This window comes from Coregonus lavaretus, assembly GCF_964263955.1.
Source record: "Coregonus lavaretus genome assembly, chromosome: 6".
Taxonomy (NCBI): domain Eukaryota; kingdom Metazoa; phylum Chordata; class Actinopteri; order Salmoniformes; family Salmonidae; genus Coregonus; species Coregonus lavaretus.
Genome location: NC_139993.1, coordinates 4,193,867 through 4,221,633, shown reverse-complemented (window position 1 = coordinate 4,221,633; position 27,767 = coordinate 4,193,867). Strand labels below are relative to the sequence as shown.

Sequence of the window (27,767 nt, the reverse complement as noted above, 5' to 3'; positions counted from 1 at the left end):
TAATGTATAATATTTATAATATTTAACATGTCCTTAATACATCTTTGAGGAAAATACCAAAAGGATATTGTGCCATACAGAAGTCCGTATCCTCTAAAGTTACTGCTAAATGACTAAAAGGTCCCTTCTTAAATGAAAGACAATTAAGAAGTGAGAGTAGACAAGTGAGGGAAATAAAAAGACAGAATGACAGGAAAAAGACAACAGAGAGAAGGTGATAAATTAGGTTTATTGCTAACACAAAGCAAAGGGGGAAACGCAACACGGTGCAGACAAACTTAACTTCTCTGGCATAGTGACTGCAGTGCTGACGGCACTGGCTGTGTGTCTGCCGTCTGCACTCTCTGACATCCATTCACCATCAACAGAGAAATGGACACAGACATTCAGACCTGGGCTCAAATACTATATGAAATCATTTCAAATACTTAAGCTGTGCTTGATTAAGCTTGTCTGTTGCAATGGCAAATCCCGCCCACCTGGCACTCTAGGCAGGCTGATCCCAGGTCTGCAGACATTCCATTATACAGTACAGTATAATGGAAGGTGCAGCTTTTTTATGATTAACACTTATGACTAACATCTACTCTGGTCATTTCTTTTTTCAAATTTTCTTGCCTGTTAAAGCTCAGTGACCAGCTATATGACAGATGACATCTAAAATGGACACCTTCATGTAACAGCTTCTGGTTTCACCCAACTCATGCTATAAATCAGTAGCACTAAATGCCTCAATCTTTCTCAGGCATCAATATCCCTGGTTACTTTCTAGGGGGGGTTGGTGACTTGAGAGATCTGGCTGGGCTGGGGGACTTCATACGCCGAGGGGGGGTTGGGGACTTAGGGGTGGGGGTTGGGGATTTGGCGGTGGGGGTTGGGGATTTGGCGGTGGGGGTTGGGGATTTGGCGGTTGGGGTGGGGGACTTTAGGGATGGGGTGGGGGTCTGGGGGATGGGGGTTTGGGCAGGGGTAGGGGTCTTGGAGGCCAGGGGTGCAGGTGTAGCTCCTCTCCCTCCTATTTTGGGCTCGGGGGGGCTCTCGCCTTGCTTGTAGACGCTCACGGTGATCTCCACAAACTCGCCGCCATATTTGTTCCGTACGTTGATGCTGTACTTGCCGGAGTCCTCGGATGTGACGGCGGTGATGGTGAGGCTGGCAAACTTATTGGCCTCAAGCGTAATCTTGGCGTGCTCAGTGGAGACTACCTCATTTTCATTCTTGAACCAGGTGACCTCTGGACTGGGGTCACCCCAGACTGTGCAGGTCAGGCTCAGGGTCTGAAGGTGGACAGAGGGAGGTGGAGAGGAGAGAGTGAGAGTTCAGAGGTCAGAGAGATAGATCTCTTGAATATGCACTCAATTCTCAACGAGAGACCATGTGTTTTCAATACAATCACAATCTTATACAAGCATATGTCATCATGATATAACGTTTGTTCAGAGTGCATAGAATATCCCACCTTCTGCTCCATAATGGTGACCACATCTGGCAGACCACCAACCACTCTACCACGGTCTGAGGATTAGGAATGTCAATTAGTACTTGTTGTCACGTAATCACTAGGCTAATATGTACTGTGTAAATATAGTATACTCACTCTTCTCAGCAAAGGCTGCAGCCCTGAAAGATAAAATAACAAAATAATGACATTGTTATAAATCAAAGACTTGGTGTATTACCAAAACATTTGGCAGTGTGTATACGATGAGGACAAATTCTTGCCTTATAAAACCTTTGGAACGTTTAATACTTTGATTGTTATTTTTGTGTTGTATTTTGCCAATATATATTTTGTTATAATAATAATTAGAACGACAAAATCCAAGAAGAAAAGCACAGCAATAAGTATCTTACTTGAGTCTCAGGTACTCCTCATATGCATCGGTATACGCTATAAAAAGACAAATTGACATGGTTGACATGATAAGACATCATCTACAAAGACAAGTTAAGTGCAATTTAAAACAATCCTAGTGGGCAAAACTTCTGGTTATAATGACATAATTTCAAAGTTGTGACATCGTTTTGCCGGCTGGGATTTTTTCTCTCGCAATGCTAACCTTGTCCGGAGAGGTCGAAAGAGCGAGTGTGGGACTTGGTGGCATCCATTATCTGGATGGAGTAGTGTCCCTTTTCCTTCTCTGATGGATCCCTGATCTGCATCCAGGCCATCTCAGCTGTGCCGGCGATCCTCATCTTCTCAGACGACGAGATCTTGCTATCCCTAAACGGATATGGTCAGGTTTATTCGTCTAAATTAAAACCCTGCATTTCGGTCATTCCACAGTTATATTTAAAGGATGTATACTTTAAGTTGAGGCAAGACCAACAGACAAATCTACCCTACAGTCTAAACTTAAATCCATTGAAACATAAAAATAGTATCTAGAAACATCCACTGATTGACATAGGTCAAAGTATGCCTTCAAATCTCATCTCCAAAATGGCTGCATACTGTGTAACCGGCCTGGCTTAGTGTGATGTAGATGATGAGATGTGCGTACTTGTGCAACCAGGCAGTCCTGATCTCCTCTGTGTAGTACTTCATGTAGCACTGGAGCCTGATGCCCTCTGGGGTACACTGAAGCACCAGCTCAGAGGCAGAAGACCCTGACAGGAAAAAGAGAGGCAAAGACTTCACAACCACACCAACACTAAGTAACTTCACAACCACACCAACACTAAGTACCTTCACAACCACACCAACATTAAGTACCTTCACAACCACACCAACACTAAGTAACTTCACAACCACACCAACACTAAGTACCTTCACAACCACACCAACACTAAGTACCTTCACAACCACACCAACACTAAGTACCTTCAAAACCACACCAACACTAAATACCTTCACAACCACACCAACACTAAGTACCTTCACAACCACACCAACACTAAGTACCTTCACAACCACACCAACACTAAGTACCTTCACAACAACAACAATGCATCAATATTTTTCCCAGCAAGTGTTTTGATACAAAGTACATACCAGCAATGTGAGCAATGGCGTTGATAATATCGTCAAACACTGCAAATCAAAAACAGAAGATTTGTAGAAAAAGGAATTCATTTTCAATAGGTCCTGATAAAGGAAATGATATTGTATAAATAATCAGATTATAGTTCATTTTCAATAGGTCCTGATAAAGGAAATGATATTGTATAAATAATCAGATTATAGATCATGGATATCCTGGAGTAGGAATTTACCTTGGCCAGAAATGTCAAAGACAGAAGTGTCTTTCCCTCTGTCGTCACTGAGTTTAGCTTTGTAATGGCCCTGGTCTTTTCTGGAGAACTGAAGAAAAAAGGTACTATTTACTGAGATTATATTATAAAATCAGAAACATTTGGCTATATTTTAGATAGTATCGTCATCTTTAAAAATAAAAAAACGATACCGTGGTAAATTGAAAAATAGGGTCAATATTCATATAATAAAATGTCTGCAAAAAAACAGAGTTCCCTTGAGCAGTTGTATTCCTTGTGCAGTCATTGCTTTCAAGGTTTACAGCAGTAGTTACCAAGGAGATGGGGAGAGCAACAGATCCAGACATCACGTTAGGAGGGGTCTCCAGAACGATCTCCTCGTCATCCTTGAACCAGTGGAACACAGTCTCTTTCTTCACATTGGCAACCTGAGACACAAACACATACAGAATACAATCTGTCCCACAAATAAAGAAAGTCCCACACACGATATATGCTCCCAACAATTTAACGTGTAAACTGCAAAGCCCCAATGATTACAAATGTATACACAGTTTCAACCTGAAGTAAATAGATATCTGTAACCACAATAGTCCAAGAAGTCCAAGAAAACATGTTTGTTACCTTGCAGACGAGCAGAACAGTACAGTCGTCATCCACATGGTAAGAAAGGTACTCAGCAAAGTGGGGACCTAAACATGATGAGAAATATTTCATTTTGAAAACTATTATCACAATATAAAGTAAATTTTAGCCATTTAGCAGACACTCTTATCCAGAGCAACTTACAGTAGTGAGTGCATACATTTTTCATACTGATCCCCCATGGGAATCGAACCCACAACCCTGGCGTTGCAAGTGCGATGCTTTACCAACTAAGCCACACAAGACCAGTACAAACTGTATCTACAGCGCAATGTGAAATGTTGAAAATCAAACTAACAGACCAGATGATTACTAATGTATAATATCAAGACAACAAAGTCTTCACTTTCTTGTTGAAAAATTAAACATAAACTTTCATACTATCGATCAAATATGTGCCATCAATCATCTGTGTACTAGGATAGAATACCTTGTTTCCTGATGTGCTCTGACCTCTGGAACTCAGCCTCCTTCAAGGCAGCCTTGAACACTGAGAATAGAACACAACAATGTCACTACTGAACCTAATACCCAACCGCTTACACTCCAGCACCGTAGCTTTATGGTAAAGAAGAAAACGCTTACTATTATCATATGTATATCAGACTTTGGATCAAATACTATTTGAAATCTATCAAATCATTTTAGTGTTTGCTTTAGTCTACCTGGATTGCCAGATGGGCGGGGTTTGTGGTTTTGATTGGCTATTCTATTGGTTCTATTGCACCAGGAAACTCAGTCAAGCCCAGATAAAGTATTTGAAATAATTTTGAATAGTATTTGAACCCAGGTCTGACGTACTGTATATTAAATCCCCTCTCACCATCTCCCACCAGGACCAGAGAGCTCTGGTTCTTGGCTCTGCCGTCATGGATCTGGACGGTGTAGGTGGCCTCGCTGGCCTTGGAGAAGTGATCCACAGTCATCTGGATCACCCCGGTATTCACGTCATGGCTGATCTTGTGGCTCTGCGGAACATACAAAATACATACCATAATTACATCATGCATGTTTTTTAATAACTATTACCTTTATGTTTCAATGTTTCATGTGATTGTGTCTCATGTTATTTGTTATGAATATTCACACTGCATAATTGCCCCTTGTGGGATAAATAAAATATTACTGAATTGAATTCACGCTCTCCGTAGCCGATGTGAGTAAGACTTTTAAGCAGGTCAACATTCACAAGGCCGCAGGGCCAGACGGATTACCAGGACGTGTACTCCGAGCATGTGCTGACCAACTGGCAAGTGTCTTCACTGACATTTTCAACATGTCCCTGACTGAGTCTGTAATACCAACATGTTTCAAGCAGACCACCATAGTCCCCGTGCCCAAGGACACTAAGATAACCTGCCTAAATGACTACCGACCCGTAGCACTGACGTCTGTAGCTATGAAGTGCTTTGAAAGGCTGGTCATGGCTCACATCAACACCATTATCACAGAAACCCTAGACCCACTCCAATTTGCATACCACCCCAACAGATCCACAGATGATGCAATCTCTATTGCACTCCACACTGCCCTTTCCCACCTGGACAAGAGGAACACCTACGTGAGAATGCTATTCATTGACTACAGCTCAGCATTCAACACCATAGTGCCCTCAAAGCTCATCACTAAGCTAAGGATCCTGGGACTAAACACCTCCCTCTACAACTGGATCCTGGACTTCCTGACGGGCCGCCCCCAGGTGGTAAGGGTAGGTAACAACACATCTGCCACACTGATCCTCAACACGGGGGCCCCTAAGGTGTGCGTGCTCAGTCCCCTCCTGTACTCCCTGTTCACCCATGACTGCATGGCCAGGCACGACTCAAACACCATCATTAAGTTTGCCGACGACACAACAGTGGTAGGCCTGATCACCGATGAGACAGCCTGTAGGGAGGTCAGAGACCTGGCCGTGTGGTGCCAGGATAACAACCTCTCCCTCAACGTGACCAAGACAAAAGGAGAGGATTGTGGACTACAGGAAAAAAAAGAGGACTGAGCACGCCACCATTCTCATCGACGGGGCTGTAGTGGAACAGGTTGTGGTCCTTTGTAGCTCAGCTGGTAGAGCACGGCGCTTGTAACGCCAAGGTAGTGGGTTCGATCCCCGGGACCACCCATACACAAAAAGAAATGTATGCACGCAGTCATGTAAGTCGCTTTGGATAAAAGCGTCTGCTAAATGGCATATTATTGAGAGCTTCAAGTTCCTTGGTGTCCACATCACCAACGAACTATCATGGTCCAAACACACCAAGACAGTCGTGAAGAGGCCACGACAAAGCCTATTCCCCCTCAGGAGACTGAAAAGATTTGGCATGGGTCCTCAGATCCTCAAAAAATTCTACAGCTGCACTATCGAGAGCACCCTGACTGGTTGCATCACCGCCTGGTATGGCAACTGCTTGGCCTCCGACCGCAAGGCACTACAGAGGGTAGTGCGTACGGCCCAGTACATCACTGGGGCCAAGCTTCCTGCCATCCAGGACCTCTATACCAGGCGGTGTCAGAGGAAGGCCCTCAAAATTGTCAAAGACTCCAGCCACCCTAGTCATAGACTGTTCTCTCTGCTACCGCACGGCAAGCGGTACCGGAGTGCCAAGTCTAGGTCCAAAAGACTTCTCAACAGCTTCTACCCCCAAGCCATAAGACTCCTGGACAGCTAATCATGGCTACCCGGACTATTTGCACTGCCCCCCACAACCCCACCCCATATTTTTACGCTGCTGCTACTCTGTTAATTATTTATGCATAGTCACTTTAACTCTACCCACATGTACATATTACTTCAGCTACCTCAACTAGCCGGTGCCCCCGCACATTGACTCCGCACTGGTGCCCCCCTGTATATATAGCCCCCCTACTGTTATTTTATTTTACTTCTGCTCTTTTTTTCTCAACAATTTTTTGTTGTTGTTTTATTTTACTTTTTTATTTAAAATAAATGCACTGTTGGTTAAGCATTTCACTGTAATGTCTGCACCTGTTGTATTCGGCGCATGTGGCCAATAAAATTTGATTTGATTTGATTTGAATTCATCAGCGAAATTCAGAGTACAGAAAAAGGCATCATTCATTTTTCCCTGTTGTTTTGTTAACTGTCCTACATAACACTCCTTTCTTTTCCTTGATTAAAAAGCAATGTTTGAGGTTGTCGGTTTGGCACCCACATCACTGCTGGTGACCTCCTTGTCGTTGACAATGAACCTATAGGTGACGGCGGGTGACATCTTGAGGCACTGCAGCCAGAAACGCACGTGGCCCTTCTCTAGAACCTCATAGTTCAGTTGGTGCTTCAGTGGGACAACTGGACGAAGAAACAAACAAATAAATGATCAATTCTCAAGGGATATTTGTTGTGGTATTGTGAGAAGATTCCTATGTGACACTTCATGCCTGACAAAGATGCATATTGAAGCATAATACTCACTTGGATGTCTGATGTTATAGCTGAGTTCCAGCATGGTGTTCAGGGCTGCAAGATCAATTCAAGAATGAAGAATATAGGTATACATTTCAACAAGAAACATATCTATATTTTTAAATCTGAATCTAGGGGCGTATCTAAACCTACCATCCTCTGTCACGGTGTGGCTAGCAGAAACTCCATCAGTGTCAGTCACAACCACAGAGAACGCACCCAAATCACTCACGTCTGGGTCGACAAAAGTCAGCTTAGAGCTGGAAAAGAAATAAATGTTGAAACAAATGATGTTGACAAAAGTATTTAGTATGGTTGTGTGGTCAATAAAGACATAACAAACACACTTACTGTTTGCCCTTAGTTTCTATGGCAACTCTTGGACAGTCACCGATTTCTTTGTAGTTCTTAGACCAAGCAAAGCTGGAGGTCTCAGAAATCTCACAGGCCTCGAATGACAGGAAAATATCACCAGTGTCCTCATCCACTCCACACTGGATCTCCTGGGTGCCTTAACACAAGAAAACAGACAAAATAATAACCTTTATTGCTGAGCGGTAGAGAGGAAATTTTACATATTATGCATTAGCAAAACTGTTCAAACCAAAAGCTAATGAAAATCCTACTCAAAACCAATGGAGGAGTGTATGCCATATGTTCCTATACCAAAACGGTTCAAACACAAATCACTCACACAAATCCAACATGCTATATCAGACTGAAGTTGTCATATACAGTATATGTCATACAGTTGTCGTATAGGTGTCATATAGCTGTCACATAAGTGTTATTACCTGGCAGAGCCTTGGCAACCACTGGCTCAGATGTCTGGGAGGCCTTTCCTACGCCCTCAGCGTTGACAGCCTTCACTTTGAATGTATACTCTGCTCCTGCCTCCAGACCAGTCACCTATACAGCGCCAACAAATCATTACATCAATTAAACATCGCAATGAACATTACATTGTTTATTATAGACTGAATCCTAACTTGAGTTACATGAGCACAACATGACACTTAATGAACCTTTCTATACCAAAACATGATTCAAGCTAAATATTTGAGTTTTACGCACACATATTACAAGTTAAGAGTCAATTTACAAACTCTGCAGAGATGATCTGAACCATCATGTCCTGTGTGCTCATGTGGCCTACATACTGTAGTTGGTTGTTTACCTGCAGATAACGGTGGCCAATAGCCTCTTCATTCAGGGGGTGGTAGTGATGGCCCTTCTTGGCCATCTCCACGATGTATCCAGTGACGGCACTGGCGCCAGTGTAGACAGGGGCCTTCCACAGGATGACCAGGGAGTCACCTCTGACCTCACTGAAGGCCAAGTCATAAGCAGGACCTAAAGGTCAAAGGTCAAACAGTAACTTTGCACAATCTCACTGCCCGTAACTGGAACATTTTTCAAATTAAAACAACTTAATTAAAAATTAAATAAGTAACAGGGACATGATACAGTACCACGATACTAATGATAAAAAATACTCATAATAAGATGGTTCCTTTACTTTACCTGGTACTACTGTAGTCCAGGCCTCACACTTCAGAGGAGCGCTAGGAGCAGAGGGCACGCCCACACCTGCCAGGTTCCCAGCCTGGACCTTAAACTCGTAGAAGGTTCCCTCCGTCAGACCGTCAACCTGAAGAGAAGGGTAATGAGACAGGGATCCAAATATATCCAATATTTTCAACAGTGTTGCTACAAGTAGCTACATATTTGCTATTGATTTTGAATGGCAAAGTTTTATTATAGATCTAATCTATTATTTAGATGCAGAGGGAAGAGTACATACTGTTCACACTATCAACAATACAGTTATTAAACCATTATGTATGAAGAACCAAACCTATTTATCCTAATCAGATCCCAATTCTGACACCACGTGACGTACCGTGTAGGTCCTGGTCTTGGTGGGGGCAGGGTTGACCTCCTTCCAGGCCAGGCTGTCTGCATCACGCTTGTCGACGTAGTAGGCGTTGATCTTGGAGCCACCGCAGTGCTTGGGGCTCTTCCAGGCAATGATCATGGAGGCTCCGTCACAGCTCAGCATGGTGATGCCATGAGGTGCACTGGGTGTCGCTGTGGCACAGAGTCACACAGGTAAATTCAGAATACCTTTCCATCATGTAAAATTGATGTGAAAATTCACGGAATTATCAAAAGTGGCACATAAAGCACTCTGACAAGAGTTCAGTGCACAGATACAGCAAAAGTGGGGGAAGGGACAGTGAATAAGTCTGGTGGTGAACCTGTTCAGGAGCAGAACTGTGCATTAAAACACCCCTAGATAACAGAACAACTCAATACATACCATACTCCACTCCCCTCTCTAGATGAAACAATAAAATCATTCATATTTAGCATTGGACAAAGGAAAATAGTCAAAGTTAAATATTGATAGTAAGGCAATACTGCTTGCTCTTTGGGGGTCTAGTTCAGGTTACTGTAAAGCACTTTATGTGACAACTGTTGGTGTAAAAATGGCTTGATAAATACAATTGTATTCATTGATTGCAATCCTGCGTTTCTTATACGCCAATATTCTATTGATACTTACTGAGGGCGGGCTCCACAGCAATAGGAGTAGATTCCTGGGACTCATCACTGAGGCCATAGACATTGACAGCCTGGACACGGAACACATAGGTCTCCCCCGGGGTCAGTCCATGGACCACAAACCTGAAACATGGGAATCAAACATGATCATCTACACTTCTTGAATTGAAGGTAGTATTGCTGACTCTAAGACCTGGACAATATATAGGTGTCAGGATTTTGCCAAATCAGTGGCTCGTTTGCAAGGATTTTATTTCTGGATTATTCTCATTTTCTGTCCCATCTCCATTAATAATATATATAATATTAAATCACTGCAGTAGTTTCAATAGATAACTAGTAGACAAATGTATACAGTGGGGAGAACAAGTATTTGATACACTGCCGATTTTGCAGGTTTTCCTACTTACAAAGCATGTAAAGGTCTGTAATTTTTTATCATAGGTACACTTCAACTGTGAGAGACGGAATCTAAAACAAAAATCCAGAAAATCACATTGTGTGATTTTTAAGTAATTAATTTGCATTTTATTGCATGACATAAGTATTTGATACATCAGAAAAGCAGAACTTAAAATGTGGTACAGAAACCTTTGTTTGCAATTACAGAGATCATACGTTTCCTGTAGGTCTTGACCAGGTTTGCACACACTGCAGCAGGGATTTTGGCCCACTCCTCCATACAGACCTTCTCCAGATCCTTCAGGTTTCGGGGCTGTCGCTGGGCAATACGGACTTTCAGCTCCCTCCAAAGATTTTCTATTAGGTTCAGGTCTGGAGACTGGCTAGGCCACTCCAGGACCTTGAGATGCTTCTTCTCCTTAGTTGCCCTGGCTGTGTGTTTTGGGTCGTTGTCATGCTGGAAGACCCAGCCACGACCCATCTTCAATGCTCTTACTGAGGGAAGGAGGTTGTTGGCCAAGATCTCGCGATACATGGCCCCATCCATCCTCCCCTCAATACGGTGCAGTCGTCCTGTCCCCTTTGCAGAAAAGCATCCCAAAAGAATGATGTTTCCACCTCCATGCTTCACAGTTGGGATGGTGTTCTTGGGGTTGTACTCATCCTTCTTCTTCCTCCAAACACGGCGAGTGGAGTTTAGACCAAAAAGCTTTATTTTTGTCTCATCAGACCACATGACCTTCTCCCATTCCTCCTCTGGATCATCCAGATGGTCATTGGCAAACTTCAGACGGGCCTGGACATGCGCTGGCTTGAGCAGGGGGACCTTGCGTGCGCTGCAGGATTTTAATCCATGACGGCGTAGTGTGTTACTAATGGTTTTCTTTGAGACTGTGGTCCCAGCTCTCTTCAGGTCATTGACCAGGTCCTGCCGTGTAGTTCTGGGCTGATCCCTCACCTTCCTCATGATCATTGATGCCCCACGAGGTGAGATCTTGCATGGAGCCCCAGACCGAGGGTGATTGACCATCATCTTGAACTTCTTCCATTTTCTAATAATTGCGCCAACAGTTGTTGCCTTCTCACCAAGCTGCTTGCCTATTGTCCTGTAGCCCATCCCAGCCTTGTGCAGGTCTACAATTTTATTCCTGATGTCCTTACACAGCTCTCTGGTCTTGGCCATTGTGGAGAGGTTGGAGTCTGTTTGATTGAGTGTGTGGACAGGTGTCTTTTATACAGGTAACGAGTTCAAACAGGTGCAGTTAATACAGGTAATGAGTGGAGAACAGGAGGGCTTCTTAAAGAAAAACTAACAGGTCTGTGAGAGCCGAACTTCTTACTGGTTGGTAGGTGATCAAATACTTATGTCATGCAATAAAATGCAAATTAATTACTTAATAATCATACAATGTGATTTTCTGGATTTTTGTTTTAGATTCCGTCTCTCACAGTTGAAGTGTACCTATGATAAAAATAACAGACCTCTACATGCTTTGTAAGTAGGAAAACCTGCAAAATCGGCAGTGTATCAAATACTTGTTCTCCCCACTGTATGTTTAAATGGCTACCTGGTGTGCTTGTAGGGCTTGTGGTTGCATGGGGCCCAGGCCTTGGATCCCACCAAAGAGGCATCTATGTAGTAGCCCATGAGGTGGTTGGGGTGTTTGGGGGGGTCCCACTGCACGAACACAGAGGACTTGGTGTTCCTGGTGGCAACCACCTGACCAGGAGCGGAGGGAACACCTACACAGGCAAAACTCATGCATGTTGGGGACTGGAGATACTGAATTGATGTATCATTACTACACAGTAAGTGAGTATAAGTGCTTAGGAGTTAGAAATACACACATATCTTCAAAATAAATCTTCAAATAAATGATCGTCATCATTTATAAACACCTTCATTCAAGATGGGAAAAATAATGCATTTCTCATTATGCATAACATACCCGATGTGACGTGATATCTTGGTGCGATGTTATGAGGAGATCCATAAGAATAAAGAACAATGAACACAATAACCACTCTGTAAACCTGTGGACTATATTCTACAACACATACCTTCAGCAAGGGGTGACAGAGGCATTCTTAACAGTTGTGATACATGATGTCATGCATCTTTCATGTAGGGAGTTCGTGTCAGACAAGAGGGTACCATTATCAATCATGGATATTGTGGGGACTAAACTTATTTTGGGATTGTGACGTTAGGGTGAGGATACTGTCGGATTTGATGTGACCTAATCATGCCCATCATCCTTCGTAGTTAGTTTCTCCAAAATAAGAACAGGGGTGAAAGACCGATTTGTGATTGTGACATTACAGGAGTGTGATAGTCACATGACATAAATCTCAGTGCGTTTACAATAAGGGATAAACGTTGGGCTTTACATTGTACATACCAACAGGCCGCTCACTACCTGAAACATATGTTAAACAGAGTCTCATTTATCAAATTAGAATTGGAAGGATTCCTTGACTGTCACTGTTTGTAAATGCATTTTGTGTGTATGTGTGTGTGTACCCGTCTGTGTGTGCGTGTGTGTGCGTGTGTACCCGTCTGTGTGTGTGTATATGTGTGTGTGTGTACCCGTCTGTGTGTGTGTACCCGTCTCCGTGTGTGTGTGTGGTGTGTGCTAAACCCCACTCTTACCATGCTCATCCACCTTTTCGATGGGATCTGTAGGCTCAGAGGCCTCGCTGGCTCCGTACAAGTTCTCTGAATACACACGGAACTGGTACTTTTTCCCGGCTTCCAAATCGAAAACGGGGTAGCGAGGGGACTGCAGTTTCACTGCTGTGTTGATCCTCTGCCAAGCCCCAGTGCCTGCCATGGACTAGCGGATATTTGGGACGGGAGGGCAAATGAAAGGTAAAGCCTTCTACAATGTCATTGAATCACTAATCTAATTAGTAAAATGCCTTTAGCTACCTGCCAGCTGTTATTTCTTCAATCTTTCAAAACTCTTACTGCACTTTAGACAGATTGGAAGTTGTGAAAAGATAAATGGACTGTCTAATCTATTACAGTTCCTGTACTGAGTGATCTACATAGATGGGAAAGGGAATGGAGCAGCCACACACACCTTCTCAATGAGGTACCACAGTGGTGCCCGTCCACGAGGGTTGGGGGGTTTCCAGCTCAGCACGATATATGATTTGAATATCTCTGAGGCATGCACATCTGTAGGCTCTCCCGGCAATGTAACGTAACCTACATTGGGATTGAATGGCATTGAACAATACTTCAATATTTGATCATTAATAAATACATTTGGGGTTAATTTAGTATTGATTATTATAGAATTACATTTGGGGTTAGTTTAGATCGTTTTAGTTACAACGTTAGCGTCAAGAGTTAGATAATGGGTTAAACATTATACAACGCAAGGATGACGTTTGGATATGAAAGATTAAGGGTATAAGGAATAAGGAAAATAAATGTAATCTACTCATGTTAAATCTACGTTTAAAAAGCTGGCTGTTTAGTTGCCTATTTAATATGATGCCCAGTGGTGTCAATTAAGTTGCTTAGAAAATTAGTTTTTATTCATTCTTACTATGAAGAAACGTTTAGAAATTAATATGACTACTATCATTAGAGTTGTTACTATGTCAATTCCAAAGTCCAATCGAAAAGCTGGAGGTGAGCAGGAAGCGCGAGGGTTTATTGATTAATAATGATGAGACACTCAGGGGAGAAATCCTTCTCCTTTAAGGTACTGAGAACACATGTATTTATGTGTACATATATTCATGTGTATAGTATTGTATATTGTAAGGGCTTTTGCCGATACAATATATTTAACAGGTATTTGCTTTGATGGATATTGGTCAGTTATGGAAAGTTATGGATATGTCGATTTTAATGCTGTTTGGAAAGTTAATTTGTTATCCAGTGTTTTTGTTTAATAGATGAGAGGAATAGAATAGACTGAACACAGTATTTTGGTCCGTTACCATTGCTGGCATACTTTACCTTCCAGGTCATCATCTTTAATCACTATTTCATGTTTCCCATCCAGTTTAATCACTGTTACAACAGAGGAAAAAACAGAAAGGCCATTTATGACACAAAGGTGCATCTGCTGGCTGATATTCCACCAAAAATATCGATACAAAAGTTTCCTTTGAGTATGCACTCAAGAAGACATCATGAGTGTGTGTGGTTATGTACCTTGCAGTCTTTCTCTCTCAGCTGGGTCCAGGGCAGTCACCTTGTCAGACTCGCGGGATGGTCTGCTGATCCCGGCACTGTTGACAGCCCTGACCCGGAAGTGGTAGGCGTGACCCACGCTCAGGCCGTGCACGGGGTATTTACAGATCTGCACTGGGGCGTCGTTACACTGGGACCAGGTAGCACTACCAGACTCACGTCTGTACAGGAGGAGAGGGAATTACATCATAAACCATAGAATGTATTGATGTGTGGAAGTGCTGTACTGAATGGACATCAACAATGAGAATATACTAGGTCAGCAATCCTGCAGATGTTTGTAATTCCATCAGTCATTTATCTATAAATCTAATTTGTATGCCTTCGTCACAAGACTTTGCTTGGCTCTGTAAGATCCGGTAGCTTCACAAAATCAATTGCTCTACCAGATTAGATGTGAAACATCATGTGATCGTGAAAAACCACGTTTCTAACAATCATTCCACTGTCATACACTCTCAATGGCCATCCTGTATATATTTTACATCTTCTAATAACTACAATCAAATCTGCTTTTATTGACATATGTTGGAGATTCTGTACGGGAGAGTCTAACATAATGTCCTAAATTACTCAAACTGACTTGTCCACAAAGTATCCAGTGATGGCAGCCTCGTTGGTGGTGTTGGGGGGTTTCCAGGCAACCAGGACGTAGTCCGAGTTGATGTCAAACGCCTTGACGCTGATTGGTGCACCAGGTGCTCCAGCCACAGAGCGAGCAGCATCTGGGGAATAAGGAAGAGATTAAGGAAACAAGGTGGGAAGGTAGGGAATAAGGAGACAAAGTGGGAATACTGTATAAGTCACTTGGGTTAACACATGCAAATATGTATGGAATTACAAACTGAATACAGTATGTAAAATGCCTAGAGCATATATTTGTGTTGAGTCAGGCCTGAAGTTTAAAGGGCCCGTGGGAACTGTGTCATTTATCACTACATGTTTCTTAACAATAAACCTAAAACCTGGTATTGTTTCTAATGTATAGCATTATAGTAAACATTCTTTCCTTTCTACTGTATAACATGAAATAGTATTTCTCTAATATAAATATGTTGTTTCTACACTCTTAGAAAAAAGGGTTCCAAAAGGGTTCTTCCCCATTCAACAACCGTTTTTGGTTCCAGGTAGAACCGTGTTCGGTTCCAGGTGGAACCCTTTTGGGTTCCATGTAGAACCCTCTGTACAAAGGGTTCTACATGGAACCCAAAAGGGTTCTATCTGGAACCCAAAATGGTTCTACCTGCAACCAAAAAGGGTTCTTCAAAGAGTTCTCCTATGGGGACAGCCGAAGAACCCTTTAAGGTTCTAGATAGGTTCTAGACCTTTTTATCTAAGAGTGTATGCTGCTTTATTGTGAAATTATAATATTATCATTTAATTATAAGTCCATATGACTTTACCTTTCACAAACAGGTAGGCGCTGTGCTCGGTGGTGCCGTCCTTCGTCCACATGCGGAGGGTGTACAGACCCTCATCATCCTTGGCCAGGTGGGGCAAAGTCAAAGTGGCAGCGCCCCCACCAACCTTAATCTCAGCCAACTTCCCTGCCTTCAGCAGTTTATCTGATCAACAACAGAGACGGAAAAACAACAATTTATCTAGTAGTTCGTTGTTGTTGAGAGTTGACCGTAAGAACATGGATAGCATCTGTAGAATGTTTACAAAAACTGTTGCTTCATTCTATGTCATACTGTAATATGTTGGGCTGCGCTTTATTGAGATGTGCTGTGAATTAAGATGCACTGTACTTTTTACACGATGTGCTGTATGGCTCTCCTGTGTTGTGCTGTACTGTGATGATGTACCATTGAGTTATGTTCACTCGCTCACCGTCTCTGTACCACTGGGCCAGTGGTGGTACGTTGGGCAGGTCAGGAACCACCACCATGGTACACACCAGACTGATGGAGCCTCCCTCTGTTCCGAACGACACTCCAAACCTATCCAGCATGGTGATCTCCAGCTTACTGTGGTGAATCACAGTCAGGTGGGGCACTGAGGAGAAGACAAAGACAACACATGCTAATATATTAGTAAACCAATAATATCCTATAGTACTTACTTTGATCTGTGTTAACCAAACATCTAAACAACATATACCTACAGTGCATTCGGAAAGTATTCAGACCCCTTGACTTTTTCCACATTTTGTTATGTTACAGCCTTATTCTAAAATTGATAAAATCCCCCTCCCCCCTCATCAATCTACACACAATACCCCCAAAAAATAGGTTTTTATAAATTTTTGCTAATTTATAAAAAATATAAAAAACAGAAATATCACATTTACATAAGTATTCAGACCCTTTACTCAGTACTTAGTTGAAGCACCTTTGGCAGCGATTACAGCCTTGAGTCTTCTTCGGTATGACGCTACATGCTTGGCACACCTGTATTTGGGGAGTTTCTCCCATTCTTCTCTGCAGATCCTCTCAAGCTCTGTCAGGTTGGATGGGGAGCGTTGCTGCACAGCTATTTTCAGGTCTCTCCAGAGATGTTTGATCGGGTTCAAGTCCGGGCTCTGGCTGGGCCACTCAAGGACATTCAGAGACTTGTCCCGAAGCCACTCCTGCGTTGTCTTGGCTGTGTGCTTAGGGTTGTTGTCCTATTGGAAGGTGAACCGTCGCCCCAGTCTGAGGTCCTGAGTGCTCTGGAGCAGGTTTTCATCAAGGATCTCTCTGTACTTTGCTCCGTTCATCTTTCCCTCGATCCTGACTAGTCTCCCAGTCCCTGCCGCTGAAAAACATCCCCACAGCAAGATGCTGCCACCGCTACGCTTCACCGTAGAGATGGTGCCAGGTTTCCTCCAGACGTGACGCTTGGCATTCAGGCCAAAGAGTTCAATCTTGGTTTCATCAGACCAGAGAATCTTGTTTATCATGTTCTGAGAGTCTTTAGGTGCCTTTTGGCAAACTCCAAGCAGGCTGTCATGTGCCTTTTACTGAGGAATGGCTTCCGTCTGGCCACTCTACCATAAAGGCCTGATTAGTGGAGGGCTGCAGAGACGGTTGTCCTTCTGGAAGGTTCTCCCATCTCCACAGAGGAACTCTGGAGCTCTCTCAGAGTGACCATCAGGTTCTTGGTCACCTCCCAGACCAAGGCGTTCTTCCCCAATTGCTCAGTTTGGCTGGGCGGCCAGCTCTAGGAAGAGTCTTGGTGGTTCCAAACTTCTTTCATTTAAGAATGATGGAGGCCACTGTGTTCTTGGGGACCGTAAATGCTGCAGAAATGTTTTGGTACCCTTCCCCAGATCTGTGCCTCGACACAAAACTGTCTCGGAGCTCTAAGGACAATTCCTTCGACCTCATGGCTTGGTTTTTGCTCTGACATGTGTGCCTTTCCAAATCATGTCCAATCAATTGAATTCACCACAGGTGGACTCCAATCAAGTTGTAGAAACATCTCAAGGATGATCAAGGGAAACAGGATGCACCTGAGCTCAATGTTGAGTCTCATAACAAAGGATCTGAATACTTATGTAAATAAGCTAGTTCTGTTTTTTATTTTTAATAAATTTGCGAACATTTCTAAAAACCAGTTTTTGCTTTGTCATTATGGGTATTGCGGTTAGATTGATGAGGGAAAAAAATATTTAATCCATTTTAGAATAAGGCTGTAATGTAACAAAATGTGGAAAAAGTCAAGGGGTCTGAATATTTTCCGAATGCACTGTAGGTATATGTTGTTTAAGTGTTTGGTTAACACAGATCAAAGTAAGTACTGAAGAAATGTTAGTGTGATACGTAAACAAACCAACCTAGCACAATCCAAAATTATCATGGTTGATGTGTCAGTAAATGTTTGTTGTATTGTAACATTGTAAGGTCCTTCAGTGTGTGTTGAATAGAAGTCTCCCCTTGTTTTCATTCGTTGACTGGCTCAGGGTTGGAACAACACAAAACCACACTCACAATAGTTTCCAGTGCTTATCAGGCCACTTAGACAGAGACTGTTATTTGTGGCCTCTGATCTCAAGCAAAGCCTGCCATGTCTGGGCCCCATTCCAGCAGCACTGGGCTGGTTCTCCACCCACCCTCCTCCTCAATCCACTCTTTCCTCTCACCTTGACCAACAAGCTGGCAGGACCCATGGGCTCCTCCTGCTGGTCCTAAGAGGAATACAAATATTTTGTTGAAATGGAAGAAGGAACATTACTTTCAAAAATGAAAACCTTCATTCAGATTCATGTGCTATGGGTGTTTGTTGCTTTGGAGATTGACATTTGAGGGCACTTTTAATAGCAGTGCAAATACAGTTGAAGTCGGAAGTTTACATACACCTTAGCCTAATACATTTAAACTCAGTTTTTCACAATTCCTGACATTTAATCCTAGTAAAAATGCCCTGTCTTAGGTCAGTTAGGATCACCACTTTATTTTAAGAATGTGAAATGTCAGAATAATAGTAGAGAGAATGATTTATTTCAGTTTTATTTCTTTCATCACATTCCCAGTGGGTCAGAAGTTTACATACACTCAATTAGTATTTGGTAGCATTGCCTTTAAATTGTTTAACTTGGGTCAAACGTTTCGGGTAGTCTTCCACAAGCTTCCCACAATAAGTTGGGTGAATTTTGGCCCATTCCTCCTGACAGAGCAGGTGTAACTGAGTCAGGTTTGTAGGCCTCCTTGCTCGCACATTCTTTTTCAGTTCTGCCCACAAATTTTCTATAGGATTGAGGTCAGGGCTCTGTGATGGCCACTCCAATACCTTGACTTTGTTGTCCTTAAGGCATTTTGCCACAACTTTGGAAGTATGCTTGGGGTCATTGTCCATTTGGAAGACCCATTTGTGACCAAGCCTTAACTTCCTGACTGATGTCTTGAGATGTTGCTTCAATATATCCACATAATTTTCCTCCCTCATGATGCCATCTATTTTGTGAAGTGCACCAGTCCCTCCTGCAGCAAAGCACCCCCACAGCATGATGCTGCCACCCCGTGCTTCACGGTTGGGATGGTGTTCTTCGGCTTGCAAGCACCCCCCTTTTTCCTCCAAACATAACGATGGTCATTATGGCCAAACAGTTCTATTTTTGTTTCATCAGACCAGAGGACATTTCTCCAAAAAGTACGATCTTTGTCCCCATGTGCAGTTGCAAACCGTAGTCTGGCTTTTTTTATGGCGGTTTTGGAGCAGTGGCTTCTTCCTTGCTGAGCGGCCTTTCAGGTTATGAAGATATAGGATTCGTTTTACTGTGGATATAGATACTTTTGTACCTGTTTCCTACAGCATCTTCACAAGGTCCTTTGCTGTTGTTCTGGGATTGATTTGCACTTTTCGCACCAAAGTACGTTCATCTCTAGGAGACAGAACGCGTCTCTTTCCTGAGCGGTATGACGGCTGCGTGGTCCCATGGTGTTTATACTTGCGTACTATTGTTTGTACAGATGAATGTGGTACCTTCAGTCATTTGGAAATTGCTCCCAAGGATGAACCAGACTTGTGGAGGTCTACAATTATTTTTCTGAAGTCTTGGCTGATTTCTTTTGATTTTCCCATGATGTCAAGCAAAGAGGCACTGAGTTTGAAGGTAGGCCTTGAAATACATCCACAGGTACACCTCCAATTGACTCAAATGATGTCAATTAGCCTATCAGAAGCTTCTAAAGCCATGACATCATTTTCTGGAATATTTCAAGCTGTTTAAAGACACAGTCAACTTAGTGTATGTAAACTTCTGACCCACTGGAATTGTGATACATTGAATTATAAGTGAAATAATCTGTCTGTAAACAATTGTTGGAAAAATTACTATGGTCATGCACAAAGTAGATGTCCTAACCGACTTGCCAAAACTATAGATTGTTAATAAGAAATGTGTGTAGTGGTTGAAAAACAAGTTTTAATGACTCCAACATAAATGTATGTAAACTTCCAACTTCAACTGTACTTCCATTACTTTAGTGCAAATACTTAAATGACACAGAGAGAGAGAGAGAGAGAGGGAGAGAGAGAGAGAGAGAGAGAGAGAGAGAGAGAGAGAGAGAGAGAGAGAGAGAGAGAGAGAGAGAGAGAGAGAGAGAGAGAGAGAGAGAGAGAGAGGGAGAGGGAGAGGGAGAGAGAGAGAGAGAGAGAGAGAGAGAGAGAGAGAGAGAGAGAGAGAGAGAGAGAGAGAGAGAGAAAGCGAGAGAGGAGAGAGAGAGACTCACTCTTGACAGTGACAGAGGCCTTGCTGGTAGTTGAGCTATGGGTGTTTGTTGCCACAGCGCTGTACTCAGCAGTATCACTCACCACACACCTAAAGTGAAGGAAATTAGATATTAGTATATTATGATTTCATAGCTCAAATAAATGGTACATGTGTATTGTGTTGTTCATTATCACTGTTTATACAACGGGTGGGTCTAATCCTGAATGCTGATTGGTTAAACACTGTTAATGTCATAGGGGTTTATTGGCATTGTGTTAAATGACCTCAGGACTGGGTAACATCCAAGAAATGTATTTTGTTCAAAACATCCTCCCCTTCACCTTCATGCCTTTTAAAGGACGACTTTTAATCCCAGTCAAATGTTTGACGACATTAATGTGTAGAAGGAGACATTGCGTTTTAGAAAGTGATCTCATGGCTTGAGAGCGCCATCGAACAGAAGGCGACGTTCTGAAGCGGCAGAAGGCGTTAAGAAGGCGGCACATCGTAAGGAGAGACATTCCGAAGGAGAAACCGAGGGTGAGAATAGAAGAGGAGAAATGTGACCTTCCCCCCTGGAAGTACTATTTTAAAGACGATCCTTTTTCCATTTTCCCAGCTGGGGTGATATGGATCTCAGGCTGTTTCTTTCCACTCTCACTCTCTTTCTCTTCAAATATTATCAAAGAAAACGTATTGATTAAGGGTGGAAAAGAAAGACGTTTGAAAGAGAGCGTGTTGGGGCGGAGGAGTGGGGAAGGGCTAACTTAAACGGCGTTCTCCTTTTTGACCCAGTAACGTAATGACGTCGCAGAAGAGATTCAGTGCAGAGAGCGAGAGGGGGGAGGAGGAATGAACGGATCGAATGACACGGAGGTCAGCACTTCGGTATGAACAGCTGAGGCGTCTTGAAGATGAGAGCCGGGAGGGCCAGTGACATGCAGGCTGTCTTTAGAGGCGGAGCTGGCTTTAGACTAAATAGGAAATGCAACAACCCCCTCCTCCCTTCAGTTTCATTGGGGTGCCATTCACTTTCACTGGCAACAGGGAACAGCCAAGGGGGGACAATGGGTACTGCCTGACAACAAGTGGAAAAACAACACCTGTTCATAGAGTAGAACAAGGCAAGTGACAATTTCATTTGACGTCAGTAAGTTCAAGAAATGAAACACAATTTGATGTATGTTATAATGATTTAAAAAACTACAGTATGTGAGTTGAATTTCGGTCCTTAATCAAGTTGAAATGAACCCGAACTTGACCTTGGTCAAATTAAACCAATGAACATGAAAAGAGACAGCGAAATAGAGTGCGGTACAGTACCTGCTAATAATCAGACTGTGTACTCCATACTTGCTCTCAATCTTGTACTTTCCTGGGGCACTCAGTGGGTCAACAGGTTTCCCTCCCTTATACCTGAAAATACAAGGCATCAAGTTAGTAAGTGGGTTCTTTTACACCGTAGTATTGATGGAATTGTCTATACTGACGTGTTTTTAATACATCTGCTATGTGACATATAACTAATATGGCATAATATTGACATAACTAATATGTTAGTATATTTGACATTAATTCAATGGTTAAACGTCACTATTTTGACAAATTCTAATGAGATCGTGTTGACAGTAAACATAAACAAAATATGTAGCCTAAATATCTGTGAAGTCCCTCCAAAAAAAGACTGAAATGTGCAGAGACATTTCTAGCATTATACAAGACCAAGGTGCTGGCTGTTAAAGCAGAGACGGTGTAATTGGTGCTAATGTGATCATTAACATGGTGCTAATGAAACCAATAAAGTGAGGAAACCTCACTAAAGAGCTACGTCTCCAATAGACACCATAATGGAGGATAGTCACTCATATGAGGCCTACGTCTCCTTGATCGAATAGTATTGTTGATGACCAGCCAAGTACTGTCCCAGAGGACAAATCTGGTTGATATGATGTCATTATAACCAGTTTACAACCACAACTGCAGGTAAATGCTAATTAAAAGTGCATTCTAATCCATCATAGGTAAATGTCGCTAAATTGGCTGTAATTAGTTGCTAATTTGTTGGTAAAACATGTCACATCTCAAAGACTGCATGGCTAATCATAGTAGTTACTAGATGCATACACAATATGTAAACTAATACATAATGAAGGACAACAGTAGTCCAATAAGAGGTAAGCGCTCCTAACCATTTGACAATAGGCCTGGGGTGACCGCCTACAGTGCAGAACAGCTTGACAGGAGTCTTCTCCCACACGGTGTGGGGCCTCAGAGCCACCAGGAAGTCAGGGGCTTTGTCCGTCTCTGTACTCAACATCACCTTCTTGTGCATCATCTCCTGCACCTGAGGAGAGGCGGCATAGGTTGCATTAGCAAATGAGGGGGAACCTTTCCTCCAGCAGTGATAAGGTTAGTACAGGTAGAAATAGGATATCATAAACTATAGACAAAAAGCTATCAAATATTACATATCTGTTTAACTGGGGTATTTGCAAATCACAGGGTTAGCAGCACTGTACATAACATGATTCTTCCACAATCCAGTGTATTACCTCTCTCTTAATCGCAATATTCTCCACTTGGGTCTTCGTGGCCACTCTCATCCTGTGGAGCTCCTTCTGAATTGAAGCCAGTCCCTTCCCAACATGACTAGACACTCGCTGGTACTCCTCTATCTCATCGGCGCTCCTACACACATATTCCACAGCAGGAAAGATAAGAATTGATATACCGGTACAATATACAGTGCTGTGTTTTATTAAAAAACAACAGACGAACACGTCAATATATTGTCCAGTATTAGGTCAGATAGGTCCGTTACTAACATCTAATCAACACATCCTGTATAACAGGGTTCCACAACTTGCGGATTGTTTCTGACTGTGGTTCATATTCCCTTACACCTAAAACAGCATGACATAACGGCCCTGTCCAGAAACAACCCCTAGCCCCTTCCCCTAGGCACTTCATGTAGACCTGAAAGAATTTAATCAGTAGTTAATTCAGTAGTTCAATCTTAGCTGGGTGGAGATTTTGCCATCTTGCTTACACCTATCCAATCCTTTCAGATCTACACAAGTGTCTAGGGGTAAGGGCTAGGGGTTGTTTCTGTACTGGACAAATGTAGCTGGGAGACACTGTCCTATTGGACCCACCTCTGCCTGAACGCCGGCACTGTATAGGCTGGTTCAGCCATAGCCTCTGTGTCGTGGGTGTGCTGCACCTGGTTCACTGACCTAGAGCTTGATTTCCTGTGGAGAGAGAGCGGTCGTTAGAGTCATTAGAACAGGAAGATAAACAAACACTTAGTACTGTGATTTTAAAATGTGAAAAACTATTGCAGAATATATTTCATATAAAAAAACAAAAGGGATATAAAAGATAATAAAGCAATTAATTAAGTGGTTTTCACCTAGATAGTGAGATCATTGGTATTGGACAAAAGTTCAAGGGAAACTCTACCACTTTTCAAGCTCATTTTCAATATCTCCAGCACAATACCAGTGTCAACCTATGTGAAAATGGCAAATTTCTACGTTTTGTAGAAAAATATATAAAGTTAAAAATGTCTACCCGATGATATCATCAAACGTTAAACCTTTAAAAACAGTGATTTTCAAACACAATGAGATTCATGGTGTCGTGGGGAGAAAGAAAATACCCTCCCTTGGGCTAGAAACTCGTTGCAGGTTTAGAAAATCTGTTTTTTACTTTAAATCCTACCCTGTGATGTCACAGAGAACCATTGTTTTTTGTACCTTTCTTCTTATCTTTTTAACCACAGATCATAGAAATGTGCTGTTTTCACATATATGGACACTGGTTTCGTGCTGTAAATGATGAACAGGAGATTGAAAAGTTGCAGAATTACCCGTTAATTTCGTATCAAATATAACTAGTAAAGAGTCCAGAAACGGGATAGTTTTTTCTTGATGGGTTGGGGTCTAGAACAGGGTTCAGCATATGTTTCAGGCACAGTGAAGCAGTGGCATGCACACTAGTTTATGACATAAGACATGGGTTGCAGAACAACATCAACGTCACGACCTGCTATGACCCGGTCAATAGGTCCCAACACTTTGGCTTCTGCTTGCAGCGTGACAAATTCTGAGTTTGAGGATTCATTGGGTACAGTTCCATTTGCCCACCCCCACTTCAGCTCACCACAGACTCCTATAACATTGGAATTGCAGTTTGATATACAGCGGATGGCGTAACCACCAAAGGGTTGTGGTGGTCTGAGCTTTAGGATGCAGTGCTACTAAGGAGCGTTAAAGCAACATCTAGTGGGCTGCTATGATCCATACGACCCTAAAACAAGGCAAAATCCATTGCCACAAGCCGCATAGCATCAGCATGGGGTGGGGAACATTTGAAGTTGGAGACCATCTCTTGTCCACTCCACTTCCCTCTACACCAGCACTATGTACATCCATACTATTGTACTCCAGCTACTATTGCAAAAAAAAAACTGCATTCTATAGTGCTGCAGGTGAGCAGTAACACTAATCCCCTACCTTGAAGACTGCTCCTTGACAACATGCTTAGTAGTGTGAGAGCTGTGATGGCTGACGTGGCTCACATGCTTCTTCTGATTAAAATGCATGACTTTGGTAGCCATGGCTGGAACACTTCAAAAGAAACCTGGTCACAATACCAGGTAGGAGAGGGAGGAGGGAGGGGTAAAGGAAATTGATTTGTTTACCTTTACTTCACATGCAACTGGACATTGGAGATTGTTTGCTGTGTTAATGGGGTTTTCAACATTAACATCAATGTTTTTTGCATTATCAGACAGAATAATGACTTCCCCTTAAGTGCTTTCAAGCTGCTATTGTCAACTATAGTTGTCAACTATCTACGGTTTATGAGAATCTGCAAAGCCTTAGTCCTATCCATGTAGAAGGCAATTCAGGACATGAATATTCCCTGTTATTATCAACTTTTCATATAATTAATGACAACATAGCCTAACTGCAGTGTGCATACTTATAGGCACACAGGCTATCTCTGTCTTTGAAGGCCTTACAAAATGGCTGTCAAAGGACTGATATGCAATGGTTATTATTTCTCCCATAAACTCCAAATACTTTACCAGAGAATTTATCTTTCACATTTTCTGCCTTGCATACTAATTCTATCATATTTATCCCTCAAATGACATGTTCAGGCATGACTTTATGGTTTAACAGGGGCCATTAATGTGGCCTCCACATAGCACCATATCAACAGGGGTCAGCCCCTCAAATGTTTCACCTTACAGCGAGCACAGCTCATCTATGAATAGCTGAAAGAAGTCTGAAGGCGAATGCACTGGAGAAATATAGTCAAAAGCTACAGAAGAAAATTAGTAGCCTGCACCTTTGGCTGAATGTAGGACAATACTCATTGGGAAATAAATTGGCCAGGTCATCAACATACTAATCAATCAATAAATTCATTATTCAACTGCCTCTAAATAAATTAAATACTCAACTTTTTATGTACCCTCCCTTTACAGTACACTATCCAGATTTCCAGGATACGTCTTAGGTATATACAATCATTAGTTAGGTAGCCTACATCATCTACTATGTACCAAAATGACGCACCCAACAAAATAGGGTCAGCGACCTCTTCATTCAAAGGCATGCCATTAGCGTACAGTGAAAGTATAACAGCCTACAGATAAATTCCAAAACAACCCCTTATCCCTCACTGGAGACAAATTATCTATCCACAAAACAACTCCAGACATGTAAATATGTCAATCTCTTAGCCTACATGTATGACAACATATATGACAATTATCAACGTTAATGTACTGGAAATATAAAGTTCCCCTCAAATAAAAATGTCGGATTTATAACGACCCACTCAATTTAATTATGATAAAATAACGAAACGCGACTCACCCCTTGAGATTAAAACAGCGCAAAGCGGTAGCAGACGAGCCTGATGCCGCTTGGGAGGCACTTGCTGATGGTAACAAAAATATTACCCTCTCACTCAAGGAATGGCTTTCCCCTACCACCCCATGTATGGATGCACTTATGACTATATATAGCATTTACCAACATTTTCTGACCCATTCAACACTTTCTGTCAAAGTTGACGAGGGCAGGTGGCTGTTGAAACGGTCAAATAATTAACACAAATATTTGCGTCAATTTCGTCGATATTATTGTAGATTTTTCAACAGGTTATTTGTTGGATAGACTGTTTTTCCTTGCAAAAGATTCGTGATTTTTTATTTTGTCAATAATGTAATAGGCATATAAAAATGTGTTTTAGCCTATTTTTTGTTTTCGATAAGATGACAACAGAATGTATAAATCGAATGGAGAGCTCTCTTGAAGGTGATTTGCTCACTCCTACTTCAATTAGTTTGACCAATTTCCTAATAATTATTTTCTCTCTACAAACTGACACTCTTAACTGTCATTATCTGCAACAGTAGTTGAATTTGACGTGATTTCTTTCCTGTGTGATATTAACACTGTTAAGCTTATGATACCTTTTTAGGGTTCTCAAGATTGCCTCCCACCCAGGTCCAAACACTTGCCAGCAGCTATTTTTAACCAGAGATTAAATTCAGAAACAGTGATACCCTCACCGCTTACAGTAAGTGGACTACTGTAGCCCTACAACTATTTTGATCGACATCTTTCTATTTTTAAAATGCTAAAATAAAATAGCTTGAATTACACCTGATATGACTTAGCAGATAAACTTTCAAGAAGCACCCATGTGCAAAATCTACAGTCATTTTCAATATGGTGCGATTTTCATAAATGCTTTATAAACACAGGTGTTGCCAACTTTTTGATAGATGTTAGTTAAAATCATAGTGCAGGTGCAGTGAATTATGGGACAAGCCTACTCCTGGGCTGAAAAGCATTGTCAAGGCAAATCTCCTTTGAAAGTGCTTTCTTAGTAAATTAATATACGTAATCTGGGTCTGCAGCACATTGAACAATTACCCAGATCGTGATGTAAATCAACCTCAATACAATACATTGCAGATTAGAATGTTCCCTAAATATACAATGTCACGATTTGACACCTGAGCTGAGACCTGCATAGGAGAGACTTTGAATTTATCTGAAAAATGTTGGCTGTCATGATTTGAAGCTAGAATCCTTAATTGTAACAATAACAAAGTGGTTGCCCCGCCTTTGTTT

The 27,767-nt window shown here is 42.1% G+C and overlaps 1 protein-coding gene across 1 annotated transcript; it reads right to left on the bottom strand.

The window, feature by feature from the left end:
- Positions 1-761: 761 nt before the first annotated feature.
- On the bottom strand, positions 762-25,225 carry LOC311130794 (M-protein, striated muscle-like; the record flags this gene model as incomplete). The annotated part of the gene is made up of 38 exons (XM_084163591.1): positions 762-1,277; positions 1,460-1,515; positions 1,598-1,620; positions 1,855-1,891; positions 2,061-2,224; positions 2,505-2,610; positions 2,996-3,034; positions 3,217-3,304; positions 3,531-3,644; positions 3,841-3,908; positions 4,292-4,351; positions 4,685-4,829; positions 7,032-7,168; positions 7,292-7,336; positions 7,436-7,542; positions 7,634-7,793; positions 8,077-8,191; positions 8,460-8,635; positions 8,807-8,933; positions 9,186-9,373; positions 9,606-9,623; positions 9,852-9,973; positions 11,821-11,995; positions 12,655-12,672; positions 12,906-13,089; positions 13,339-13,466; positions 14,232-14,285; positions 14,430-14,629; positions 15,052-15,193; positions 15,872-16,033; positions 16,302-16,466; positions 18,535-18,579; positions 20,624-20,712; positions 21,928-22,020; positions 22,794-22,948; positions 23,157-23,292; positions 23,760-23,855; positions 25,122-25,225. The coding sequence occupies 38 exons, from the start codon at positions 25,223-25,225 to the stop codon at positions 762-764; spliced, it is 4,557 nt and encodes a 1,518-aa protein (XP_084019717.1).
- Positions 25,226-27,767: the final 2,542 nt, after the last annotated feature.